This window comes from Crinia signifera, chromosome 2 (assembly GCF_055691185.1).
Source record: "Crinia signifera chromosome 2, ASM5569118v1, whole genome shotgun sequence".
Lineage (NCBI taxonomy): Eukaryota > Metazoa > Chordata > Amphibia > Anura > Myobatrachidae > Crinia > Crinia signifera.
In genome coordinates this window covers 97199920-97223884 of record NC_139218.1, presented here as the reverse complement: position 1 = coordinate 97223884, position 23965 = coordinate 97199920, and the positions used below count along the sequence as shown (strand labels likewise).

Below are 23965 nucleotides of genomic sequence, written 5' to 3'. Positions count from 1 at the left end.
ACCCCCATATATGGAACTAGACATGCCCTTTATTAAACACACACACACACACACACACACACACACACACACACTGGAGGTTATTCTGATTGACACACAGTGCTGCAAAGTTTGCAGCGCTGCGTGTCTTTTGTAGCCTGCCCGCCGTTCACAGAGACCCCCGCACCTGTTCGCAGAGCGAATTCGCCCGCGCGGCTGTGAATAGATGTTTTGCATAAACATTAATTTGCAGCCTATGAGGCTACACCCACATCAATCGATGGTTGACGACCATCGAATGAAGTGGTGTGCACACGCAAATCTAAGACACTCTCAGGTTAGGCTTGCATCTGTCCTGACTGAGGACATGCGGTGATGTCAGCTGCCCGCCCCCTGGCAACCGCGTCACAGGATCATTACCATGGGAACGCCCATGAAATGATGGGCGTTCCAATGGGCACATCCCCTGGCCCGCGGCCCACAACCTCCGCCTGCACTGGTGGGTGCGAGCGCCCGCAAACACTCTGCCGTGGCCGCTCACACCTGCCACATGTGCATGTGCAGAAATGCGCATGCGCAGTAAGAACACAAATTTGCGACGGGTTGCATGGGCCAGAATAAGGCCCACTGTGCGAAACTCAACTATGAAATATAATCTACTAGTTTTCAAATGGATTCAGTACTGAATCCCGGCGGCCGGGATCCCGGCGTTCAGAATCCCGACGCCGGAATCCCGACAGCCAAAATCCCGACAAGGGGGGGACGTGGATCGCCCCCCCCTCCCCCCTTGCGGGCTCGCTGCGCTCGCCACGCAGCGGGCCCGGTGCCTCGCTACGCTCGGCACACTAATTTATTCTCCCTCCAGGGGTGTCGTGGACACCCACGGAGGGAGAATGTGTCTGGATTTCGGCGGTCGGGATTCTGAATGCCGGGATCCCGACCGCCGGGATTTTAACTGCATCCCTTTTAAATGTAGGCAGGTATCCTATTACCTTCCTCAAATGCTCTCTTTGGGTCATTTTGCTAATAAATCCTTAATGTGAGTGCCATTGCAAAACCATTGCTACATATGTGCAGTGTGATTTAGACATGCTAGACATGTCTAAAAAGGGGTGCAAGGTGTGGTGCGCATGGGATCCTGGGTCCAGGTTGGCCCACACGGCACACCCAGCACCAATAAAATTATACTCAGCCCTCTGGAGTACTGCGGCAGCTGGCGGTGAAAATGGCCACCGTGGCCACTTTCCCAAAGATGTGCGCATGTGCAACAAAAGACGTTCATGCAGCAGCCACTGTCAGCACACAGGCAGTCTCCTCTCTTAAACCACTCCTGCTACACTGAGTACAACATCCACATTGCATCCATCAAGCCCAATATGCAATGTTTCATGTTACAGTATGTTATGTTCCCGCACTTTGCCAAAATGCACAATATACAGTATGACATGGTTTATGGTTGTAAAATATACAGATTTTATACAAATTGCGCTGAATGATTTGTGAGCAACCCACACTTTATAGAAAAGGTCTGACCAACCCTTCTCAGAAACGTGTACAAAAGGAATATATAGTGTCACCGACACATTCTGAGCATCAAACAAGATGCTCAGAATGTATACAACACTTACACTTAGGTGGGTTAGTAGGTTAATAGCATCGCACTGTAACGGTGGGCATACAGCAGTATATGACCCCCTTGAGCCGCCCGGGACCTTCATACATAATACATCCAATGCGGTTCTTCAAAATGTGATGTATCGCATGCGACCCCGTTCCCCTCTGCCGGGAGGGGGTCAGAGCCGGAGGTTGGTCGTGCTGGTAGTTCAGACTTCCGACTCCGGGAGGCGCACAAGCCAGATGTGTAACATTTCTTGAGCGGGAGAGAGCAGGAGTTGAGCCAGTGACCAGGATCAGACGAGAAATTATTTCTTCGATTGTGGTTATATATATTTCATAAAAGACTAAAGAACTTTTTGTGGACTAAAAGGACATTCTTTAATCACAGACTAAAGTGTAATGTGGGGTACACACCACGATGACAAGCTCACGATGCACATTGTGAGCGGGTCGTCAGTGTTTCTTCAGACCTGCTCACGATGATGCGGGGGGGCACGACCCGCTCACGATATGCACCGTGAGCGGGTCCGATCCGATGGCGACCCGCACCCAGCAGTATGGTCGTTATTCAGATCTTACCTGCAGCAGGTAGGATCTGAATAACAGCCGACCGACCCGCGGGACTGCGCATCGGATCGGTATCGGTCCACACCAGGACAGAACAGGGCCCAATCACTACACAATCTACATCCAATTGGTCGGAATTGGATCTAGATTGAGGTTATCGGGCCCTAGTCGTCCTGGTGTGTACCAGGCATTAGTGTTGTATACATTCTGAGCATCTTGTTTGAGTGCCAGTGACACTATATATTCCTTTTGTACATGGTTTATGGTTGTGTTGTGTATCTCACAACAAGCAACAGTATTGTGCTGCTACTATTAATTTTATGCTAAAGGTGCCCAAACACAGGTTCGATCTCACGTGATTCCGATCAGGCCAATATATTGGGTGAAATCAGCCCAAATCAGAGGTGTTTGACATCAGATCTGATACGGTGCCTGTTCCCGTGCACATCGGATCAGATCCTAGAGATATTATGTACAGCACATAAGATCAATTCAAATCAGACCATCGGTGGCACATCGCGGGTGTTTTGCTGTGTGATCGCATCCAATTTCCCTTGAACCCTCCTGGCAGCTCCCTGGGATATTATATCCGAGTCTGATGGATCAGGCTGAGAAATTGGGTGAAATCGCATGTATTTGACATCGCATCCAATCCAACGTGTGATCCCAGAGATGGAAGTCTGAACTACCAGCATGACCAACTTCCGGCTCTGATCCCCTCCCGGCAGTGGGGAACAGGGTCACATGTGATACATCACATTTCGAAGAACCGTATGCGATGTATTATGTATGAAGGTCCCGGGCGGCTCAAGGGGGTCATATACTGCTGTGAGAAATCGCAGTAGTGTATGCCCACCGTTACAGTGTGATGCTATAGACCTACTGCAAATACAATACCTGCACTAATGACTACAGCCTAATCTCCAACATCACAACTTTTAAAGTCATGTGTATTTTAACATACTAACATGTTTGTTAAATGCAATGTTTGCTCACACCGATGACACCGGTGCACCATTCACCATGTGCAGTCTAGCACACATTTTTCAGTTGCTGCATCACAGATGTGTCAAGCGAACTCAAAGGAATCACCATGTAACAACTGGTAGGTAATGATTTTGTGTTTGTCGGGAGAATATCAGTTTATTTTTAACTTATGCTTAATGTTACCCAAATGGGTAGTGATTAGGCAGGGATGCATTCAGCAACATTGCGGTGGGGATATTGGCATCCACAATACCAATGCCGGCATCCAAACTATGGCCAGGTAACCTCCAAAATCAGCAATGCTGTGCAGCTACTTACAAATCCTATAATAAACAAATGCACATACAGTACTGTAAATACAACAAGTGTGACAAAAACAAAGTGATGGGGTGAGACTGATGTAGCTTTCACATCACATAAAACATTTTGAAACGTTTTGAAAAACTGTAATTTTAAATGGTATTTTAAACGGATCTAGTGTTCATATTGCAGCAGATTACCATTTAAAAATACCGTTTAAGTACCATTCACATCACCAGTCAAGCCGTTTAACCTCTGAACACGTTTCTACCCACAGCTTATTTCCTGGTTCAGGGAAGGGACACAAGACAAGGGACAGCCTATCACAGTGCTCTAACCTTTATTTTTTACTAAATACCATTTCAGTGCCATTCAGACAGCACAAAAAACGGCTCTGAATTGGCTTTAAAACGGGTAGGACTCTGCTTTTTAAACGTGTTGAAATACCAGTTAACTTTAAATGGTATTTCAACTATGACACTTTCACACTGCAGCCTTAAATGTTTTAAAAGGCAAAAAAACAGCAATATACCGTTTTAAAAGTGTGATGTGAAAGCTACATTAAGGATTGACAGTCCCTGCAAGATTACACAAAACCCCGCTGGCTGACAATATGTTTTTGTTTTTTTAAATAAACCATTTGATTCATTTTTAAAAGGTTGGTGATACTTCTATTATACACCTCTCCCCATGTGACTGAAAATTACATGTATAGACATGAATAGTGGAAAAGTATCAAATAGCGGGGATTCTCTGGCACCACTCTCTATGCTGGAGTTAGATTCGCAATTAATGCAACTACATCTACAGGCCATATGTCAGAGGTTCCCAAACTTTTTGAATCACGGCACCCTACAGTATCAGAATATTTTTCACGGCACCATTAGGCCAAAACTTTAATGAGAATTTCTGAAACAAATATACAATTTAATAAGTTATGATTAAATTGTACCCTAAGGTCCAGTTATGTAGTGAGGAACATGATTCATTTCTGTTTAGCCACATATTTTATAATTGGAAGCCACAAGCACTGATTTTGCCTGATTTCATTGGCCATACATAATTTGAATTGGTTCTGTACCACCAACGTGAGGCACCCTTGCAAGTGCTCCGAGGCACCCCAGGGAGCCTAGGAGCACAGTTTGGGAACCACTGCCATATGTGCTTACTCTCCCAGTAGTTGCAGGAGACAAAAGACATTTTGGGTAGTCCTCCACACACCACAAGGCAGATCCTCCAAGTGTCACCTGCATCCCAATGAAGCAGACTGAATGGAGAGATAATCACTGGCTAAAATTACGTGAGTTGCGTAATTTTAGCCCCTTACACATATGAATTGCATCATTTTGTGGGGCATGATAATAGTGCCGGCCCCATCCAGGAAGTTCCGAGCAAAATCTCTCTGATGAAAAAAACTAGGCAAGTATGCTCCAGGCCTCCACATAAAAATAAGCCTATGATCATGAAAGTATTGTGCAGATGTATATAAACAATGGAAAAAAAAAATGGAGTGATCCAATGGAAAAGTTGCCAATGGCAACCAATCAGCATTGAAAGTTAAGCACTGGCCCACTTATACACCAGTGTTTACGTGGGTTTCCTCCGGGTACTCGTTTCCTCCCACAATCCAAAAATATATTCCAGTATATTTTTGGATTGTGGTAGGAAACCGGAGTACCTAGAGGAAACCCACAGTTAATTAGCTCCCAACAAAAAATGAATCCTAGAATGTATGTGTGTGCGTGTACATGTGGTAGGGAATATAGATTGTAAGCTCCACTGGGGCAGGGACTGATGTAAATGTTCAAGCAGTCTCTGTAAAGCGCTGCGGAATATGTATGTATGCGCTACTGTATATAAGAAACCTTTAATAAATAAAATAAGTATTAAAATTGGATTTCTATTTTCCTTTAAAAATTATGCATTTATTCCATTTATACAAATAAGTGACCAGAGAGGAGACTCAGCATTTCCACATCTTCGAGGTGGAGCCTAATGACATCCAGTCCCACCTCCTTCACAAAGATCACATCATTTAGCCCAGCCTCCTTCACACAGCTGCCAAGTCTGTAAAGATTTTATCCCCATCCTGCACTGATAACAAGCAATAGCTCTACATGTAAGGCCGTAGCGCAGACAAAAATTCAAATAGGGAAGCTACACCAGCCCCACATCTGGAGCAACCACTGCAGACAAGATTAAAATCACGCAGTAAACTGTAGGGTTATTATAATTGAAGAGTTTCATAAGCTTATTCCCTATGCAACTATTCATTATGAATACTGACCACCGCAACTCCCCTAACAAACATTAGAATTTACCATTGTTGATAAAGGGTGCAAATCTGCTGCAGGGTGGAAATTACATTTTCCCCCAAACAATTAAATCATTGCCAACTCCTGCATGTAGCACCCACATTCTTGGTAGCTTTATTGTGACACTGCAGATGACTGAAGTGAGCTCAGGGCACACCAACATGACATGAATCTACCTGCACATTATAAATGTGCTCCCTGTGGCACAATACAGTTTTGCCAAGAAACAGAATTACATTTAGGTAGATTTACTTCCAATTATAACTCCGGACAATTATTTACAGCAGCGGTTACAAATATTAGCAAAAACGACATAGTCTAAGAGTGCAAATAAACAGGTGTAAGTTTCCTGCATACATGCATGCATTACTTCCAGTGCACACTTGGACTAAAGGAGATTTGTTTTAGAGAACACATGGGCAATGAAGTGCAATGCTGGGGATGCAGGACTGTGCAGTGTGTGCAGTACACCCTAACTGAATCAAACCCACTAACTAATATAGTGTACAAAGGACAAACACGCAAAATAGGGCACAATAAACAATAATAAATGTTTTTTTAAAAATAACACAAAACCTTCTTCTGTAGATCACAGAGGGGTATCGTCTGCCCCAGCACTGTAACTCATCTAAAAATATATAATGACAGGATTACTTACTGCACAAATCACACGCCCTTACAGAAGGCTGTTGGCACATTCATCGTGGATAAGGAACCTTGCCATACACACACACGGGCAACAGCATGTAGCTTGTTATGAAACTACTCCAGTTCCACAGGGAGCAGTTTTGGTTTTACCTTGACAATGGAACATTCCAAATGCTCCTATGGAGGGGGAAACTGGAGGCCAGGACCTGTGAAATTCCCACGTGAACAATGCCTTTGAGGAGCAGTGAAACTGCTTCAATGATGCACCATTTGTGGGACTGAGACAACTGTCACTCCCAAAAAGTGAAACAACATTGTTTACCCTAATAAAGCTGCTAAGAGCATAGTATGACACAGCACGTCGCCTGCTGGCCTGCGCACTCACAGCCCCTTCCTCTGTGATAATCCAGGCCATTGTGTAAGATTACTGGATATAATTAGCCACACAAAAGCACACCAACTGTACCTGAGAGAAAATACAATGCTGAACGTCAGCTCTAACAAATCATTAGTGAATAGAGAATGGTGAAAACACAGGACTCTCACAAAGACAGACCACTTTATGTGCTTTCCAAACACTATATACACACACACACACACACACACACACACACACACACACACACACACACACCTGGATCCAAAGAGCAATTCTTCTATATGCAGATATTTATGTGTAAAGAAAAAGGTAGGTGTCAAAGGAAGAATTAGCAAACATAATGTGACTCATTTAGTTTTCAATCTGATAAACAGATCACAATCCATTGCCTTTAATGACACACATAAGCTGGCCATACACTTATGTGACTTCTCCCTCTGAGAAGTCACATAAGATTTCCCTTGAACCTCTCGGGAGCTTCCGGGGCGTCAGGGTCACATGCGATATTTTGCATGCAGTCCTTTTCTTTTTGGTGAAAAATAAGCAACCCATAAAAACCAAGCTGGAACCATGCTAGACATTTGTTTAATGTTCCCATTTTAAAAAAATATATAAAATAACAGTCAATCACGAATAACCATTGAAGTGCTATTCCCGGCAATCTTACAGGCCAGCTGCAATGCCGGCACTGCCCCCTGTGCAATGGTTTATGCTGCGACGCCAGGAATCAGCGCCGATGCTGGCAATCCCCCTCTGCACTCCTCCAGTTTAAAAACTATCCACCCCTGTAGCGGTTAAAAACGAATTCCAGGTTAAGTAGGCAATTTATAATGCTGAAGATAAAGGTTGTCCACTTATGTGGACACGTGTAGAAGATCTTTATGGACATGTGTAGAAGATGCTTTCGTGAGCCTTGAAGACTAACAAAAAATGTAAAAATTCTTGCAATAGATAATCATAATTCCTGCATGAAAAGGTTAATACAAAGAACTTCAATAAGGGACAGATGTCAGCGGGACTGCCAAAGCATAGTTGTGCTGCAGTACACCTCTTTATAAATGGATCACAAACATTCTTAAGTGGTATGGACCATTGGATGGACAGCAACTAGGTCGACAAGCATTAGGTCAACACCACTAGGTTGACATGCAGGAAGGTCGACATGCAGGAAGGTCGACATGCAGGAAGGTCGACAGGGTCATTATGTTGACACACGTATTATCTCGACATGAGGAAGGTCGACAGTCAAAATGTCGACATGGGGTTTTTAGTGATTTTTGTCCCGAATGTCGCCACAGTCAAAATGGACACTGAAACGTAGTACCCCTCGCATGTCTTGCTGCACTCTACACGGCGTAGAGGATGGTAGGGCATGATATACCACCTGTCAGCACACGTCGGTTCCCCCCCCAAAAAAACTGAACAACCTGATGTCAACCTTTTGACTGTTGACCTTCCCCATGTTAACCTAATGCTTGTGTCTACCTAATAACCGTGTCAAACTTACCCATGTTGACCTTCAGTCATGTAGACCTAGTGGTGTCTACCTAATGCTTGTCGACCTAGTAACCGTATCCCTCTTAAGCCCAGGCAGCTGCATAGATTTTCAAAAGATTTGTTTGTTACTTTAAAGCTAGCGACACACTATAAAGGTGCATGCACACTGAGCGATTCTCACCCGTCTAAGCGATTTTCCCCACTATGGAAAGCTGCCCATCCTGCCGCTCATCTTTTGGTAACACTAAATGGCATGCCATTTGATTTAACCAATTCATCCAAACAACCATTTTCTGTCTTTGGCATGCAAATGGTTGATTATCATTTGCTCCCACACATTACCACATTTTCAGTCCAACCAGAAATATTGGACATATATTATAGTGTACATCCAGCATAGGATACAGATTCAAATAAAAACCATTTAGTGACCATGTGGTCTGTTCTCCCATGTAAAGTATACTCTACCTGCAAAACTAAGCACATGATTCGATCTATGGCTAACTGAACCCACTCCACACAGTAGGTACCTATACATGCCTCTAACACCAAAGGGACCTTGGCGGTTGGAGGACTAGATTTCCCAGTAGCCACCACAGTTGATCCACATCCAGTGAACACCTAAATGTACAGCATCCTTCACTCTCTAGGGAATGAGTATTGTACCGATAACTGGTGTCAATGATACCTCTGTCCACAAAGTCCTTGGCAAGCATTTGTATTGATACTGCTATTTTTTTGCAATTCATCCATCTGGCTCAAATGTTTAAATTCGCTTTAATTTTTTTTTATTATTCAAAAATCGTGTACATTAATTGTAAAAAAGAAAGTGTCTCACCATTGGATTTGTTACTAGCGCTAGGGCTGTTGAGCCTGACTAGATGTTGGACCTGATAGGGTTAATGATAAAGTGTGAAAATGACCCTACATATCATCATCAGTGGCACACTTGGACCAGGTAATCTGGTAATTGTGTAACAATACAGAAAACCGTGTGAGTGACAAAAAAAATGTTGTTATGTTTTGCACGCATTCATCTCATCATGGATCTAATGTCAACACATTTAGAATCTTCACGTTGACTATGCTGACATTAAGCACATACACACAAGTGAAATTCTGACATGTTTTTCACTTGTGTGAAAAAAAACAGTAAAAAAAAAAAAAAAATTCTCGAACTAATGACCATGTCGACCTAATGACCTTGTAGACCTTCCTGCATGTTGACCTTAAGTCATGTCGACCTAAATGCTGGTGACCCAATGACCGTATCCCGCTTCGGACATGATGCCTCACTCAGCAGTGGATCTTGGAACTTGAAAAAAGTTCAGAAAAAAAAATTGTGTTGACCATTGTCATGTCAAACTTCTGCTTTTGTCCTAGTGCATATTGACTTGGTCAAAGTCAACCCCAATGCATATTGGCCTAGATACTGCCGACCTATCACCCAGGTACCGGCCAAAGCAACTTCCAATAATAATCTATGTATCCCTTTAACAAGTGTGGTATAGGGTTCCGACAGTCGGGATCCCGACAGTCATTAGCCCGACGTCATGGTGAGCGCAACAAAGCCCCTAGCGGGCTCGCTGCGCTCGCCATGCTGCGGACACGGTGTCTCGCTACGCTCGCCACCTATTCTATTCTCCCTCTATGGGTGTCGTGGACCCCACGAGGGAAAATAGCGAGTGGCCGTCGGGCACCTGTCTGTCGGCGTTTTGACAGTCGGGATCCCGACGTCGGGGAAATGACACCCCCTTTAACACCCAACCCCACTAACTGTAATCCAGGGTAGATTTAAAATCTACAGCTCCTTATGAAAAATAATATACATATTACTTTCTAGCAAATTAATTAGGTTGATAAATGTTTGGAAAATCACAAGCATACTTTACATTTTATAAGATGCTCTATTTATTTGATATACACGTATGGCGTCTGTTAACTATCATGCACATCGTTTCAAATGAAAGATCAAAAGACAGACATGACAGGCATCTGTGAAAACATTGTGTATCATGGCCATAATTTGTTGCTCTGAAGTGTCACACAAGGTGTTTTAAATCAGAAACAGAAAATTCCATGTAGAACATGTTCTCATCAATGTCAAATGTAATACATTTGTATTATTACATCCCACAGATGTTAAACCAAAGGGGAAAAAAATATTTTCTTTTAATAAAGAAATATAATTTATAATGCGTAGTGTACAACAGAAAAACAGCATACAGTATAACAAACTATGTGGCCATAACAACTAGTATGCTGTTTTTAATTCTAAAATATTAGTAGAACAAAGAACGGAGTTTTAAAACTGAATATAAGAGTTTACTCATAAATAGTTTTATTTTACAACACCCTACATTGAAATGCAGTGACACAGTTCAACTTTCCTCAGTAATACCACCAGGGGGCAACCTGTATTTTGCACAACAAAATGACTTTTCTACAGAAAGTTTGTAAAAACATTTTTTACACTTAAAAAAAAAATGTTATTGCTGCTTGATCCAGACAGTATTAAATAACTAAGGAGCTATGCTCATCCTCCTTTAGTAAAGACAGAATTACTCACTGCGAATGAATTAGCCGGGCTATACGATAGATTGTGTCCAAAAGTTGTAGTTTTAATCTAAATGGTAAGTTATGGCCTGTCAATGTGGCTTCTGACAGGCTGCATACACAGTCACGATTCCTGCTGGACATTGGCCGCATGAGCATTCTTACCGCTAGCGCTGTGAGTGAACTGGCTGACATTGGTAAATATCCCTGCACTGCAGGTGGCTGCCTGGTCATCAGATGGACACGGCCAGGGACCGATCCAGATAAAGGGCCTTATTTTGGTTCATTCTTTCTGACAAAATCCTTCTTAGATGGACAAAACCATGTGCACTGCAGGGGGGGGGGGGGCAGATGTAACATGTGCAGAGAGAATTAGATTTGGGTGAGTAATTTTGTTTCTGTGCAGGGAAAATACTGACTGCTTTATTTTTACACAGCAATATAGATCTCACTTTGAAGTAAAACCACACCCAAATCTAATTCTCTCTGCACATGTTACATCTGCCCCACCTGCAGTGCACATGGTTTTGCCCATCTAAGAAGGATTTTGTCAGAAAGAATGAACCAAAATAAGGCCCAAAGTGAGGTGACCGCGAAGAGCAGAAGCGGACAGTGGCAGGCAGTTATAGCCGATGTGGAGGGAGAGCGCCACAGTAGCAACTGAGGATCAATTATAAGCAGATAAAAGGGATGTGTCAGTCTTGTCGTGTTTCTCTGTTAAATTGTGGCAAGTTTCCTCAGAAGATTGCCAGCTGTCAAACAGTATAGACACACACATATACTTATGTATTTTTTGGTTATGCAGCTTAGAATATGCAATGCTTAGCAATGTAAATGCAGGAGGAAGTGCATACCTTGTCCTGTCTGCATATGCGATCACAATTCTAAAGATAGACAGTCGTAGAGGGGGGGGTCTTGCAAGGCCAAGGAAAACGCAAACACGGCACAGTCCACGATTGGCGAAAACAGGATGACCCCCCCCCATTTTCCTAAACACCGGCCACCACAACCCTCCCTGCGAACTACTCTGCCTTTTAATCAGCCAGAGGGCCCCTTAAAGAAGTCTTATGGTCGAATGGCATGTTGACAAAGTCCTGTTCTTGATAAAAGCACCACAGCACTAAAACGTTGACCACACAAGCAATGTTGTTGTGTTGATTTGTGGAGTTCACATAGACATACACACCCCTCAGAGTGTGTATGTATGTATGTATGTATGTAGGGACGGGGCGGGAGAGACAGTTTGCCTAGGGCGCTGGGGAACCTTGCACCGGCCCAAACTGTAAGTCACTGTTTTGCGTATTAATTTATTCTGTAATTCGGTGCTGCAGATCCCTGCAATATAAATAAGGATCTATAAGCATATATAGTCACCAATGGTCACTTCAGTCTATTATCCAGTAATTTTATATTCTGCTTATATTATTGGAGCCAGAGGCCAAGAAATGCTGACTTTAATCCTCAGAAATCAACCAGCAATAGAATAGAAAATAAGCATGTGTATGTCAGTGCAGACCTGCCGGCTCTGCTGTCCCAAGGTTATCAAGATCCAGTTGGAGCAGGAATGCAGGCTATTTATTAGTGTTAGACAGCCAGAGAAAAGTATGTGTTTAAACTACTCACAAAGAAACCACTCAATGGGAACATGAAGCTCATGCAGGAGAATTATTTGGGGGTTTGGCACTATGAGACTGCAGGTGATGGAATGCAGAGATACCACAGGTTCCTGACACTGGGAAAATTATCTGAGATAGATATACAACAAAGCTATGTAAATCAAAATCCCAAACTATGGTAACTGCATTCACTCTCTCTATATAGATATATATATAGCTATCTATCTACAGTATATCTCTCTCTATAATATATATCTTGATCGATCTATTTATATATATATACACACACATACATAAAATAAAGAAGCTGCCAAGTGCCTGACTGTCTGTCTTGTTACCGACTTGCCTACTCTCCTGGCCTGACAGACAGGAAGAGGGTGGGACGATGAGATCTGCACTAAATCACATCCTCATAGTCCTGCACACTGCTTTACAATGCTGGTTAGCAGGGGGTAGGGCTGTGGTGATGCATTTGCATCTCCACGTCCGACCCATTTTTTCGCAGCCCAACCCCCTCTCGGACTACAACTAAATTGGCAGGAACAGACCCATTCATTCATGTTACCCTTGAGAACCGCTGAATGGATTCGGATGCAGTTTTCACCATTTTATAGAGCATAGGCCACCATCTCTTCTGTGCCTTTGCCCCCTCACCAATGGTGGTGGCTGATGATCAGAAGTAACATGGAGATTAATCTATGACAAAAGGGGGCTGATCAGGGACAATTTTATTGTGGAAGTAAAAGAAAATGGCTGCCCGTGCGCATAGACATTCCAAGGCGTATATGCATGGCCAGCCAATTTGAGAGTAAATACGGAGCTTGCCCTTTGGAAATGCAGCCATTGTTGCATAAACAGGAACTCTTTAAAAATATGGAGCTCTTATGTGTGTAACTTAGTACCGCTGGAGATACTGGGAGTTGTAGTCTACCTCTGTGATTTACACTCTGTAAATAGCACAATAAAAAACGGGCGCCTGTTTAAACTACAAATTTTCCAACAGCCTGTATAACTTCTCTTTGTGACACTCCTAGAAAGAAGGCTGGTAGTAATGGAAGGCGAGAAGGAGCCCTGGGAAATTAGATGACTGATCAGTGTGTGCTGTCAGGTGTTTATTGATGAAGGGGGGGGGGGGGAAATGCTGTGAGGTGATTAATGATGGAGGCTGCTGCTAGGTGACTATTGAAATGGGGGGGGGGGGTGCAGAGTGCTGTGTGAGGTAGAGCTTTAGAAATACAGGTAGATATTTAGAAATACAGACCAGGCTGCTTAAAGCACAGTCTGATCTGTAGATTCGTGCTGAAATACAGACCACAGTGTGCTAGAAGCAGCAAAACAGAGAGCAACACCCCAGGCAGGAAAGAGGAACTGCATGGGTTTTGAAAGGTGCAAGGTGTTACAATGTACATTATCAGAACATCTTTAAATTCTAACATTTCAACAAACAGCCACACCCAGGCCTAGTGTATAGTGACCAGGGATCTATCAGTCACGCACGTATTAAATACTGTATATTCATGATGAAACAGGTTTCTTGTCTTAAAAAAAATAAATAAAAAGGATTGCCTTAAGGGGGAACATCAGTTATATCTCAAGTATGAGAGGAGGGTGGAAACTGCAATTAACTGAATTGGATTTATTTGAATAAAGGAGAAAGTTGTATGTGGCCTCCAACACAACAGGTTGCGTGTCTAACCTAGTGGAGTTTATTTGCTTTCTTATATAGATGAGAAACAGGTCTGAAAATGTATGTTACATGTCAGTTCTAGGAATAATGTGCATTTACATTTAGTCTAATGTTTAGTCTAATGTTTGTTTATGTGACTGCCATTAACGAACATCTGTGCAGTTTACGCCTCCTCTCATTGGAGTTCTAATATAGGATACGATTTAAAAAAAAAAAAAAAAATACTGGTTATAAGTGAGCCAGAGGCCACAGACTCAAAAGATTCCCGGCAAAGGAATTTTTCACAGTCTGAGAAAATGTACACATATAGGGCCAGATGTATCAAGCTTCAAAACATGATAAGATGGAGAGATAAACAGCGAACCAATCAGCTTGTAACTGTCATTCCACAGGCTGTATTTGAAAATGTCAAGTAGGAGCTTATTGGTTGGTTGCTTATCACTCTCCACTTCATCACTTTTTAAAGATTGATACATGGCCCTATGACCTCTACACATACACCTCTATGCTAACATAGCTTAACTGAAGTTCAAGGTTATGCCTAGGGTGGCCAAAAAAACGCCGGGATTTGAATCCCGGATTGGATCTTCCAATCCTGGGATTTCGGAATTAGATGTGCATGCGCATATCTAATGCCGGGCAGCGTCTGAGCATCTGAGCCACCCGCTCCTGTCTGCAGAATGTCTGCCCTGCTCCCGGTCGCCCGCCTGTGTAAGTAAATTAATGTGTGAGGCGGCCGGGGGGGGGGGGGGGGGGGGGAACGACTGGGCTCCTTTTTTGCACATTTTTTGCCTAAACTGCTTAGAGATGTCAATCCCGGGATCCTGGGATTGAGCATTTTTCAATCCCGATTCCCAGGATTGAAAAAAAATGCCCGGTATAAGCATCCCTAGTTATGCCCCATAATTTACCATGCTCTGACCAATGAGACCCTTTAATCAAACTAAAGCGTTAAAGCACATGGCAGCTGTTTTTTTTTTGTAGGCGGAAGCCTCAATTATAATTTTTTTGTGTGGGCAGTATACTGTCCCATGCTGAATAGAATAGAGCAGTGTCATCAAGACTGCACACTGCTGGTCTGCATGTTATATTGTCACATGTTCCACATTAGTTTTTCATGTTTTTTTTGGTGCCGAATGTCACAGGGGTCCCTGAGGACACGGCTACGCTCAGCACACTACAATCCAAGTGGATAGTGTGCTGAGCGTAACTGTGTCCTCGGGGACCCCTGTGACATTCGGCACCAAAAACACGTGAAAAACTCATGTCGACCATGTGACCCTCAACCACACTCGCGTTGATCAAACGCTTGTGTCTGTACCTCTGTTACTGCTGGTCTAGACACGATCAATTATGGTTGAACCCTTTCATTATCTCTTAAATAATCCCTTGATATTGTTTATCAGGAAAAAAGAAAAACAGGTTCAGTACACCAGAGAATAAGACACAGACTAATTGGATTATGCCAGTTCTTGTTAAATAAATTCAACAAGTGTACGTTCTATATATTTACTCACTTGATAATAGCTATCAGTTGTTGTTGTTCCCGTACGCACGGTTTGTGCAAACTTGTCAATTTGTTTTATTGAACCTCAATAAACATAATAAAAAAAAACAAAAAAAAACCTATGGTGAACCCATCTAGTTAGACGCCTAATGATAGTTGACTGCGTCTAGATCTATAATAACAGAGGTTAGATGCAAGCGTTATATATATATTATGGTTGACTATAACATGGTTGATCTAGAGATCATAGATCCATCGGCCGGATACCGTTAGAGGTGGGAACGAACAGTGTGAACTCCCCCATTACCCTTACTGGCTCAGGTAACCTTTGCTCCTAGGATGAAGCTCTCACAACAGATACGATGTGGTTAGGCTTGTGTAAGCTTTCTCTACCTGAGTAGAGTGCAAGTGCATGATATTTCCACATTAATGTTCTCTGCCTTTGTTATCATGCCCTTTTCCTTCACACCTTTTCATACAAAAGGACGAATAATTGCAGGATATGCAAATATGGACATAGGGAGGTACTGTATACACAAATTTAATGCACACTTCAAGCGTATTCTACCCTTACAAATGGGCCTGTGTCCTACTACAAATATTGATAAATATAAATGTGCTATCCATTCACTCTACAATACAAAATTCATCAATCCATTTTAAAAATGGATCAACAAGCGTTCCACAGCCAGGATGAATGGATAACACTGACTAAATATATACACTAGAATAAGGACCAAAGTCATAATGTAACACATTTAAAGAATGTACATATTTAATAAATTGCATATATCTAAATTGAAATGTATCTATAGCCTTTTTATTTACTGCACTTTTATATGGCCAATACCTATGTATCCCCATTGATCTCAGGGAAATTATATAACTAGGTGAGATGTTACTCTGTGAAATGTGTAGTGCACCATACTCAACGTATCTTGCTTAAGGCTCATACACCCGGGGTGGTTCTCCCTAGTCTACATGCTGAGCGATGCTGGCTAGGGAAATTACCCTTGAGCTTCCCGGTGGCTAGATCTCCCCCCCCCCCCCCCCCCCAGACACACACACATCATGTGATGTGTGTATGGAAGATCTGTGCTAACCAGTGTTCTCTAAAGCACAGGCAGGGGATTTAACTAGATCTTGACTACAGGTAGAAAATCGCTCCGGGGGTTGCACATGCAGGACTATGTGCAGGCGCAGAACCTCACCATCGTAGACTAGGATGAATTCGGAACTGAACGAATAGGTCTAAATCTTCCTAAAGTACGTCCCCTGATTAACTTTTTAAGTCAAGTTAATTCAATAGGTACAGTGCCTCCTTCTCAGCAGGGAAACTGCCACTCACTCTCTGGAGCCAGTATCATGTTCAGACCTTAAAGCAGGTCTCTTTCATGTATTTACTGTGGGAGGTGTCAAATTCTATTCTCCTAGCCAAGTTTTGAATAGCTTCTGATTGGAGCGGAAACTCATTTTGGCAGCCCAAGGCACCTCCTACTTCTACTAAAAACAGTGTTACCCTGGCACGAAAACATACAGGCGGATTTACACCCAAGATTTCTGAATCTGCATTGGCTAAATGGGCAGGTGGAGCCTGACTAGGCCATTTGATTTTAAATCCAGACCCTTCATTGCAGCCATCTTCTGGTCTGTCACGTTGCACGGCCAACCACGCGATACTGCATGGCCAACCACGTGATACTGCACGGGCCAACCACGCGATACTGCACAATGCATATTAACATTTTGCAGTAGAATTTTTTTTTGCAAATTTTTACCTATCTATATTTAAACATTAATCTTTTCCTTTCTTTTAATAGTAAGTAGACTTTAAGCTGGTATGCGGTCATTAGGTCGACAGTCAAAATGTCGACATGTGAAAAAAAGGTCAGCATGCACAAGATCGACATGGTCAAATGATCAACACATGCAAAATGTCAACATGCACATGGGTGACGTGGTCAAAAGGTCAGCACAAGTGAAAGGTCAACATGAAAACAACAGGATTTTTTTTTTATCCGACTTGGTACTACTTAACTATCCCAGTGGACATATATATAATAGTACCCGAAGCATGGTGAGTGAAGCGGGTTAATTATACAGTGTCCATATAGACCTATATAATAAAACACCAAAAATAATTTAAACATGTTGCATGTGTTGACTTTTTGCGTATGTCAATTTTTTCATGTGTCGACCTTTTAACTATCAACCTAGACACATGTCGACCTAATGATTTACACCCTTTAAAACTATGTATAACTTAAAATTTTTATTAAAAGACAATAGTAGTGTAAATATATCTATATATCCCTAGAACAAGTCTAGAACAAAATGTGACTGAATGCAGAGAACATCAGGCAATAGGCAAGTCCGGATACTATGTTCCACAAGATAATTATGATGCCAACATTTCAGGAAGTGGAAGACAACATTATCTTATATAGCGAGTGGAAAAAGGCTAAATGTACCAGGAACTCTCACCCTTATCTCATCTATACACTCACTCCCGTCAATTAAAAGCGTCACCAAAATCAGTCTTAAAATAGAAGAGGTTTAAAAAATAGAATATAAAACATTATCAAAAGAACATTATGATTAATACGACCAAAAAGAAAAATGTATACCATCTGTGCAATACTGTTTATTACAACATTGTCTATACAAAATATAGTACAAACACAGTAACAACGGGTTAAATGGAAACGTTTTATTTAAAACATGGCCGCAAGTGAGCGGCCTACATATCTATACAGAAGCAGCATAATAGTAACCTTCCCATAGAGTTTTAGAGGGAGATTTGTCAAGCCTACAAAAAGAGGACCAGAGGAGATGTTGCCTTTAGCAACTGGATTGTATCTACCATTTATCTTCTCACTGTAAATTTAATAAGCAAATGGTCACTAAAATGTTTTGATATAGATATATATATATATATATATATATATCAATTTTTTCCATTTAGGAATTTCTTGATGGCTTACCTTTTTACTATCATTTTTAATGTCTTGTGTGATCCTTTTACCAAACAGATCGCTTCTTGACGGTAACCTGAGAGTGGTATATCATTTATATTGACAATTTCATCTCCTGCCATTAAAGTGTCTGCAGCTTTGCTCCCTTCTTCTACCTGAAACAAAGAGTAAAACAATATAAAACATCTGCTATAACTAATGCATCTAAAATAATTACAGAGCAGGATACATTGTATGCAGTAATACAACAATAGTAGCATATTTTTAATGTTAACACAATGTCGATTACAAAACAATTTGTACAATGTATGCAAAAAAGTGTCATACTGTATGTGTCATGTTGGGTACACACTACATGTTATCTTTAACAATTTTGCCATATCCGATGCATCAGAACTACAAAACCCTAATATGTGTGTATGCACTATGCTGCTGAAGATGTGAGGAAATTCTGCCCTGAAGAAGAACTGCGAAGTGTACGCCGTCCTCCACAGCCGTGCGGTCGCTCGCTTAGCCTCCTATACCTCTGTCTGATTATCAGTCCTTTTATGGACTCTAATGTTTTGTTGTAATTGTGCTATTTGTGTCTTTGTCAATATCGCTAACACCAGTTGATCGAGGTCACCCTGCATACCCCAGTGTACGGACACACGGGAACAGCTAGCAGTTCAGCTCACCCGATATTGCCGTACTCATCCTTCCCAGGTCACATATTGGAACTGTGCCCACCATACAACCATCATAAACATGAACACTGTATCTATGCCTCATATTAATAATGCAGTAAACTAAGCGGAAAACCACAAGCCACAACAGGCAGATATAAGGTGAATTTTACACCTATAGATTTATCAATCGACGTGGTACACATCAGGCGATATCTGCCTGCAATCTACAATACACATCCCATTTCTGCAGATATATTTTCTAAGTGTGATCTAGATACAAACTGACACAGTTTCATATTGGGTGAACATTTATTCATGATATCACTTCTGTATCAACGGTAAACGGTGACCTGAGACATCAATGGGAACTGAGACTTGCGCATAGCAATTAATTGACAAGCACGATACTCTGCACACAGACAGAGGATATCAATGATAAGATCTATTCATACAATTGTGTATTACGCGTCCCCCAAGTGAGACATAGGCTATACAGCCAGAACTTAGGGAAGAGACGCACTGTTAATAACCAAATAAGTTCATTAGGAAGAAAGTGCTAAGGGACGCCGCATGAGCCCAAGTTTTTAACACTATTTTCACCTGTCTATGTTTCATGTAGTTTGTCATATTTTCAGAGCTTTTTAACTAATAACCTAATAAAAGGTATATTTTAAGTCTCAGAATTATTCTCTGGTGCACAACTACAGCAACAAATCTTTTTTCTTCCTCAATTGATGTGAGGAAATCGCAAGCGAGGGCCCTGGGAGTGGGTCATATTGGGAGGTATGCAAATTCCTATATAAATATACATCTTTATTCTTCAAACTGCATTCTTGAAAGATTAGACATGGTAAAACTGTATGCACATGGTAGTTATTACTGATAAATGTAAGATACAATGCTGGGGGTATAGCAAGCTTTATCTACAGCATGGGTCTTCAAACTGTGGCTCTCCAGATATTGTGAAACTACATGTTCCAACATACATTGCCACATTTTTCCTATAAGAGCATGCCAAAACTGTCAGGGCATGCTGGGACATGTAGTTCCACAACATCTGGAGGGCCACAGTTTGAAGACCCATGATCTACAGCAGGCATGTCCAACGTTGGCCCTCCAGATGTTGTGAAACTACACATCCCAGCATGCTTTGCAATAGTTTTAGCATTCTCTAATAGCAAAACTGTGGCAAAGCATGCTGAGATGTGTAGTTTCACAACATCTGGAAGGCCAACGTTGGACATGCCTGATCTACAGCATGAGAGCTAAACAAGCAATGTTTGCTGGGAGCTGCAGTGGTACCTCGGTGTCAGTAGTAATAAAGAATGATACTGCTTATATTGTCTGGCCCAGCTTCATGCACACACACAGGAGACCCTCTTCCAGAGCTCGAGGGGGCACAGGGTCTGTGCGGCAGGCACAGTGCAGAGGCATAATGGTCAGAAACCACTCTGCCCCAGATGAGTCACTACACCCTATTCACTTGTTGAAACCAAGAAGACGCAGGGAGACCATAAATATAATGCAACAGGGAAGATGTACCAAGCCATGGAAAATGTAAAAGTGGAGTTGTCCAAATCAACCAATCAGATTGTGTTATCTATGTAGCACATTGTACGAAATGATAGAACCTATTGGTTGTTTTGGTCAACTTATCCACTTTCTCCCTAAGGCTTGATACATTTCCCCTAAAGACTGGTGATATTACTATGTGCAGCATACTGTATTTCCCCCATTTATATCTGAGAGAAAGATGCAGCAATAACCTACAGTTGTCTGGCTGATATGAAATGTGTACAGGACACACATCTCGATATAAAGTCTGTATTACAATGCAGCCACCTGTTTATAGTCCTTCTGCTTTTATCAGCGGCACCAGAATGCTAATTCCTGTCCTGTAACAGTGTAGCTAGTATGACTGTAAACATGCTGTTAATGTGGAATGTTTAAAGTTATATATTAAGGACTGTTAAAATTCAGGATGTAGCACTGAAACCATGTCATCATACTGATCCAGCAAAAGTGCAGCTGACATAAGCAGTGTCGACATAATCAATAGAGCAGATATATCGCTTTTATATGTAGTGATCAGATATCGCACCAAAATCAAACCCTACAGAATGATGTTTCTCAGATGTTCAAGAGAACGTCTCCCAGGACAGTGATCAGTTATTGAAATAGGAGTGAGAGGGGTTTACCACAAAAAAATTTAGAGAATTGGCCAAGTCAGTGACTGGTTATTTTGACACAAGACACACAACATACATTAAAAAAATAAGACAAATGCGTGCATGGTATAATAATAATACACTACATATTCTATATGGTACATGTAGCACAAAGCACAGAACCATGAATCGGTACATATAATAGTACATTGAAATAGTAAATATCTTAAAGACTTCATGTATCCGATCTGATGCACACGGGAATGACCTTGGAATCCGATCACGTCAAACACCTCCAATTTAGGACAATTTCACCAGATATATCCCCGATCCACCAGAAATCGTCCCAAATTGGACCTGGGTTTGGGCACCTTAAATATTATAGACAACCCACTGCCTACTTGTACAGTTCAAAGCCCATGATGTTCAGCCTCTTACCACAAATAATAATATTCCCAACTTTATAAGCATGCTAAACCATAGTGGTCTACCCTTCGGCATTCTGCAGGAGACTCCCTGAAATAGTAGCAATCTCCCTCTCTCCAAGATGAGATTATCAATCTTACTGATTTCACCTAAACAATATTATGCAGCTTTAACAAGAGAAAAAGAAATCAAGGATGGAACCATCAGGGCTATTTCCCTGCATTGGTTTTTAAGTAAGTACAATGACTCATATACTGTAGCTACATGCATTTTTTAATAAGGATTCTCATGGCCACTCTTATGGAACCATGTGTAGAACACAATACAAGAACAAACCCTACCATATCAGAGTATTTTCTTCGACAAGTACAGTAGACCATACTAATGGCTTTGGAGCTCATTTACATTTGGATTCAAGTCATTTTATGATGCGCCTCTCAGATGTAGCAGTACATGTCCGCATTTGTAGTTGCCACCTTCACAATCTCCCTGACATGCTTTTTCCAAAGTAGGCAAGTAGGAAGTCCAACATAAAGTAACTGAATAATTTACCCAACAAGAGACCAAAGAAAAATATAAAGTGTCAAAGAATAGTCTGAAAAATATGTAAAATACCCAGCAAGACGGCGTACAAGTGCCCAGCGAAGAGTCCACTTATCCTGGATACAAAAGTGCAGCCTCCTCTCTCAGGCCCTTATTCTGATTGAAGCGGTACGGCCCGCATGCGGCCGTACCGCCGATGTTTTCTCTCTGCACATGCGCAGAGGTCACTCTGCGCATGTGCAGGGGAATTCTCCGTCGGAAAAAATTAGACGCCGCAAAGGGGGCGTATAGGGGCGTGTGAGGCTACTTAGCCTCATTACCCTATGAATACGCCCCGCGTTTCATGGGCGTTCCCATGCAAACGCGGGGCGTATACATGGTAATGAGGCCGTGACGCCAGTGTAGTGGGCGGGCAGCTGACATCGCCGGATGTCAGCTGCCCGCCCCAATACAAGCTTTCACACGGACAATTGTCCGTGTGGTAAAAGCTTGCGTGAGCGGGGGGAGCGTGCGGCCCTGCCTTCGATGGTCGTCGACCATCGAATGCAGGGGGCAGCTCCCACCATGGTGGAGGCGTACGCCTCCACCATTTTCGTGCGGATCGCCAGCCGTCCGTGTACGGACGGCCGTGGCGATCCGTAGCGTGGGCGGGGATTCGTCTGGTGCGGTCGGAGCCGCATATGCGGCTCGACCGCACCAACCAGAATAAGGGCCTCAATGCATGACCAGCCAAGCGTCATTGCGGTTAAGCTGCACTGCTGACAATATTAATAGTTACCGTGATCTATAAACACACAGAAATCTCCTCATGATTGTGTAATTGCAATGTTTGCAAACAGGGCTTTTGGCAAGCCATTTGATATAAAATCTGGTATGCCTTATAGAGTAAGTAGGCGTATTATTTATTACCATTCAAACAAAATTCCACTCTCAACCGGTGATTAGAAAGCAGGATATATGTAAACATAACATGAGCAAACTTGTCTGACGAAGCTCTGACCTACAGTATATATTTGTGTCAGCATTAGAAACTGGGTTTTTTTAAGCAACAATTTTATCTAAAAAGTTCCTTGATGAGATTATTTGAAATGAAAAGCAAACATCTGTGATCATTGGAGGAAATGTGGCATGATTTCTAGTTACTCTATGTTCTGTCTAGTGTAAATTTTACAGTATACGTTTATTTAAATATCTTATTTGGTTCCTACATATGTGTTCTCACACATCATTGAGGAAATTGCGCCAAACTGCCGCTCTAAGGGCACCCGGTCCAGTGAGATTCTGCTTTGAGTATCTGTTCTGACTTAAAAGGGCCTGATATAAAGATACACAGAAGCTCATTGCCGCACGAAATTTAGCAGTGAATTTCTGTCCGAGCTCTATGAGGCGCATGCAGTACATGTATCAGTAGAAGAGATGCCTTCTGCATGTAACTGCAACTGCACTGAGACCATAGTTTACGATGTTTCCCGAAGGACAGCTGCATGCTGAGCCATGCAGGCTAAGGAAATTGTCCTTGTGCTTCCCGGC

The 23965-nt window shown here is 42.2% G+C and overlaps 1 protein-coding gene across 4 annotated transcripts in view; it reads right to left on the bottom strand.

Annotated features, from left to right (window-relative positions):
- SHROOM2 (shroom family member 2) overlaps positions 1-23965 on the bottom strand; it is a 206126-nt gene that overhangs the window by 109380 nt on the left and 72781 nt on the right. For 3 of the 4 annotated variants that reach the window (XM_083172583.1, XM_083172582.1, XM_083172584.1), the window contains exon 2: positions 18640-18785. In XM_083172583.1, the coding sequence (XP_083028709.1) occupies positions 18640-18785 (146 nt within the window). Of the gene's footprint in view, positions 1-6423; positions 6445-18639; positions 18786-23965 lie in introns of those variants that run through there. The other variant, XM_083172585.1, reaches the window with a different exon arrangement.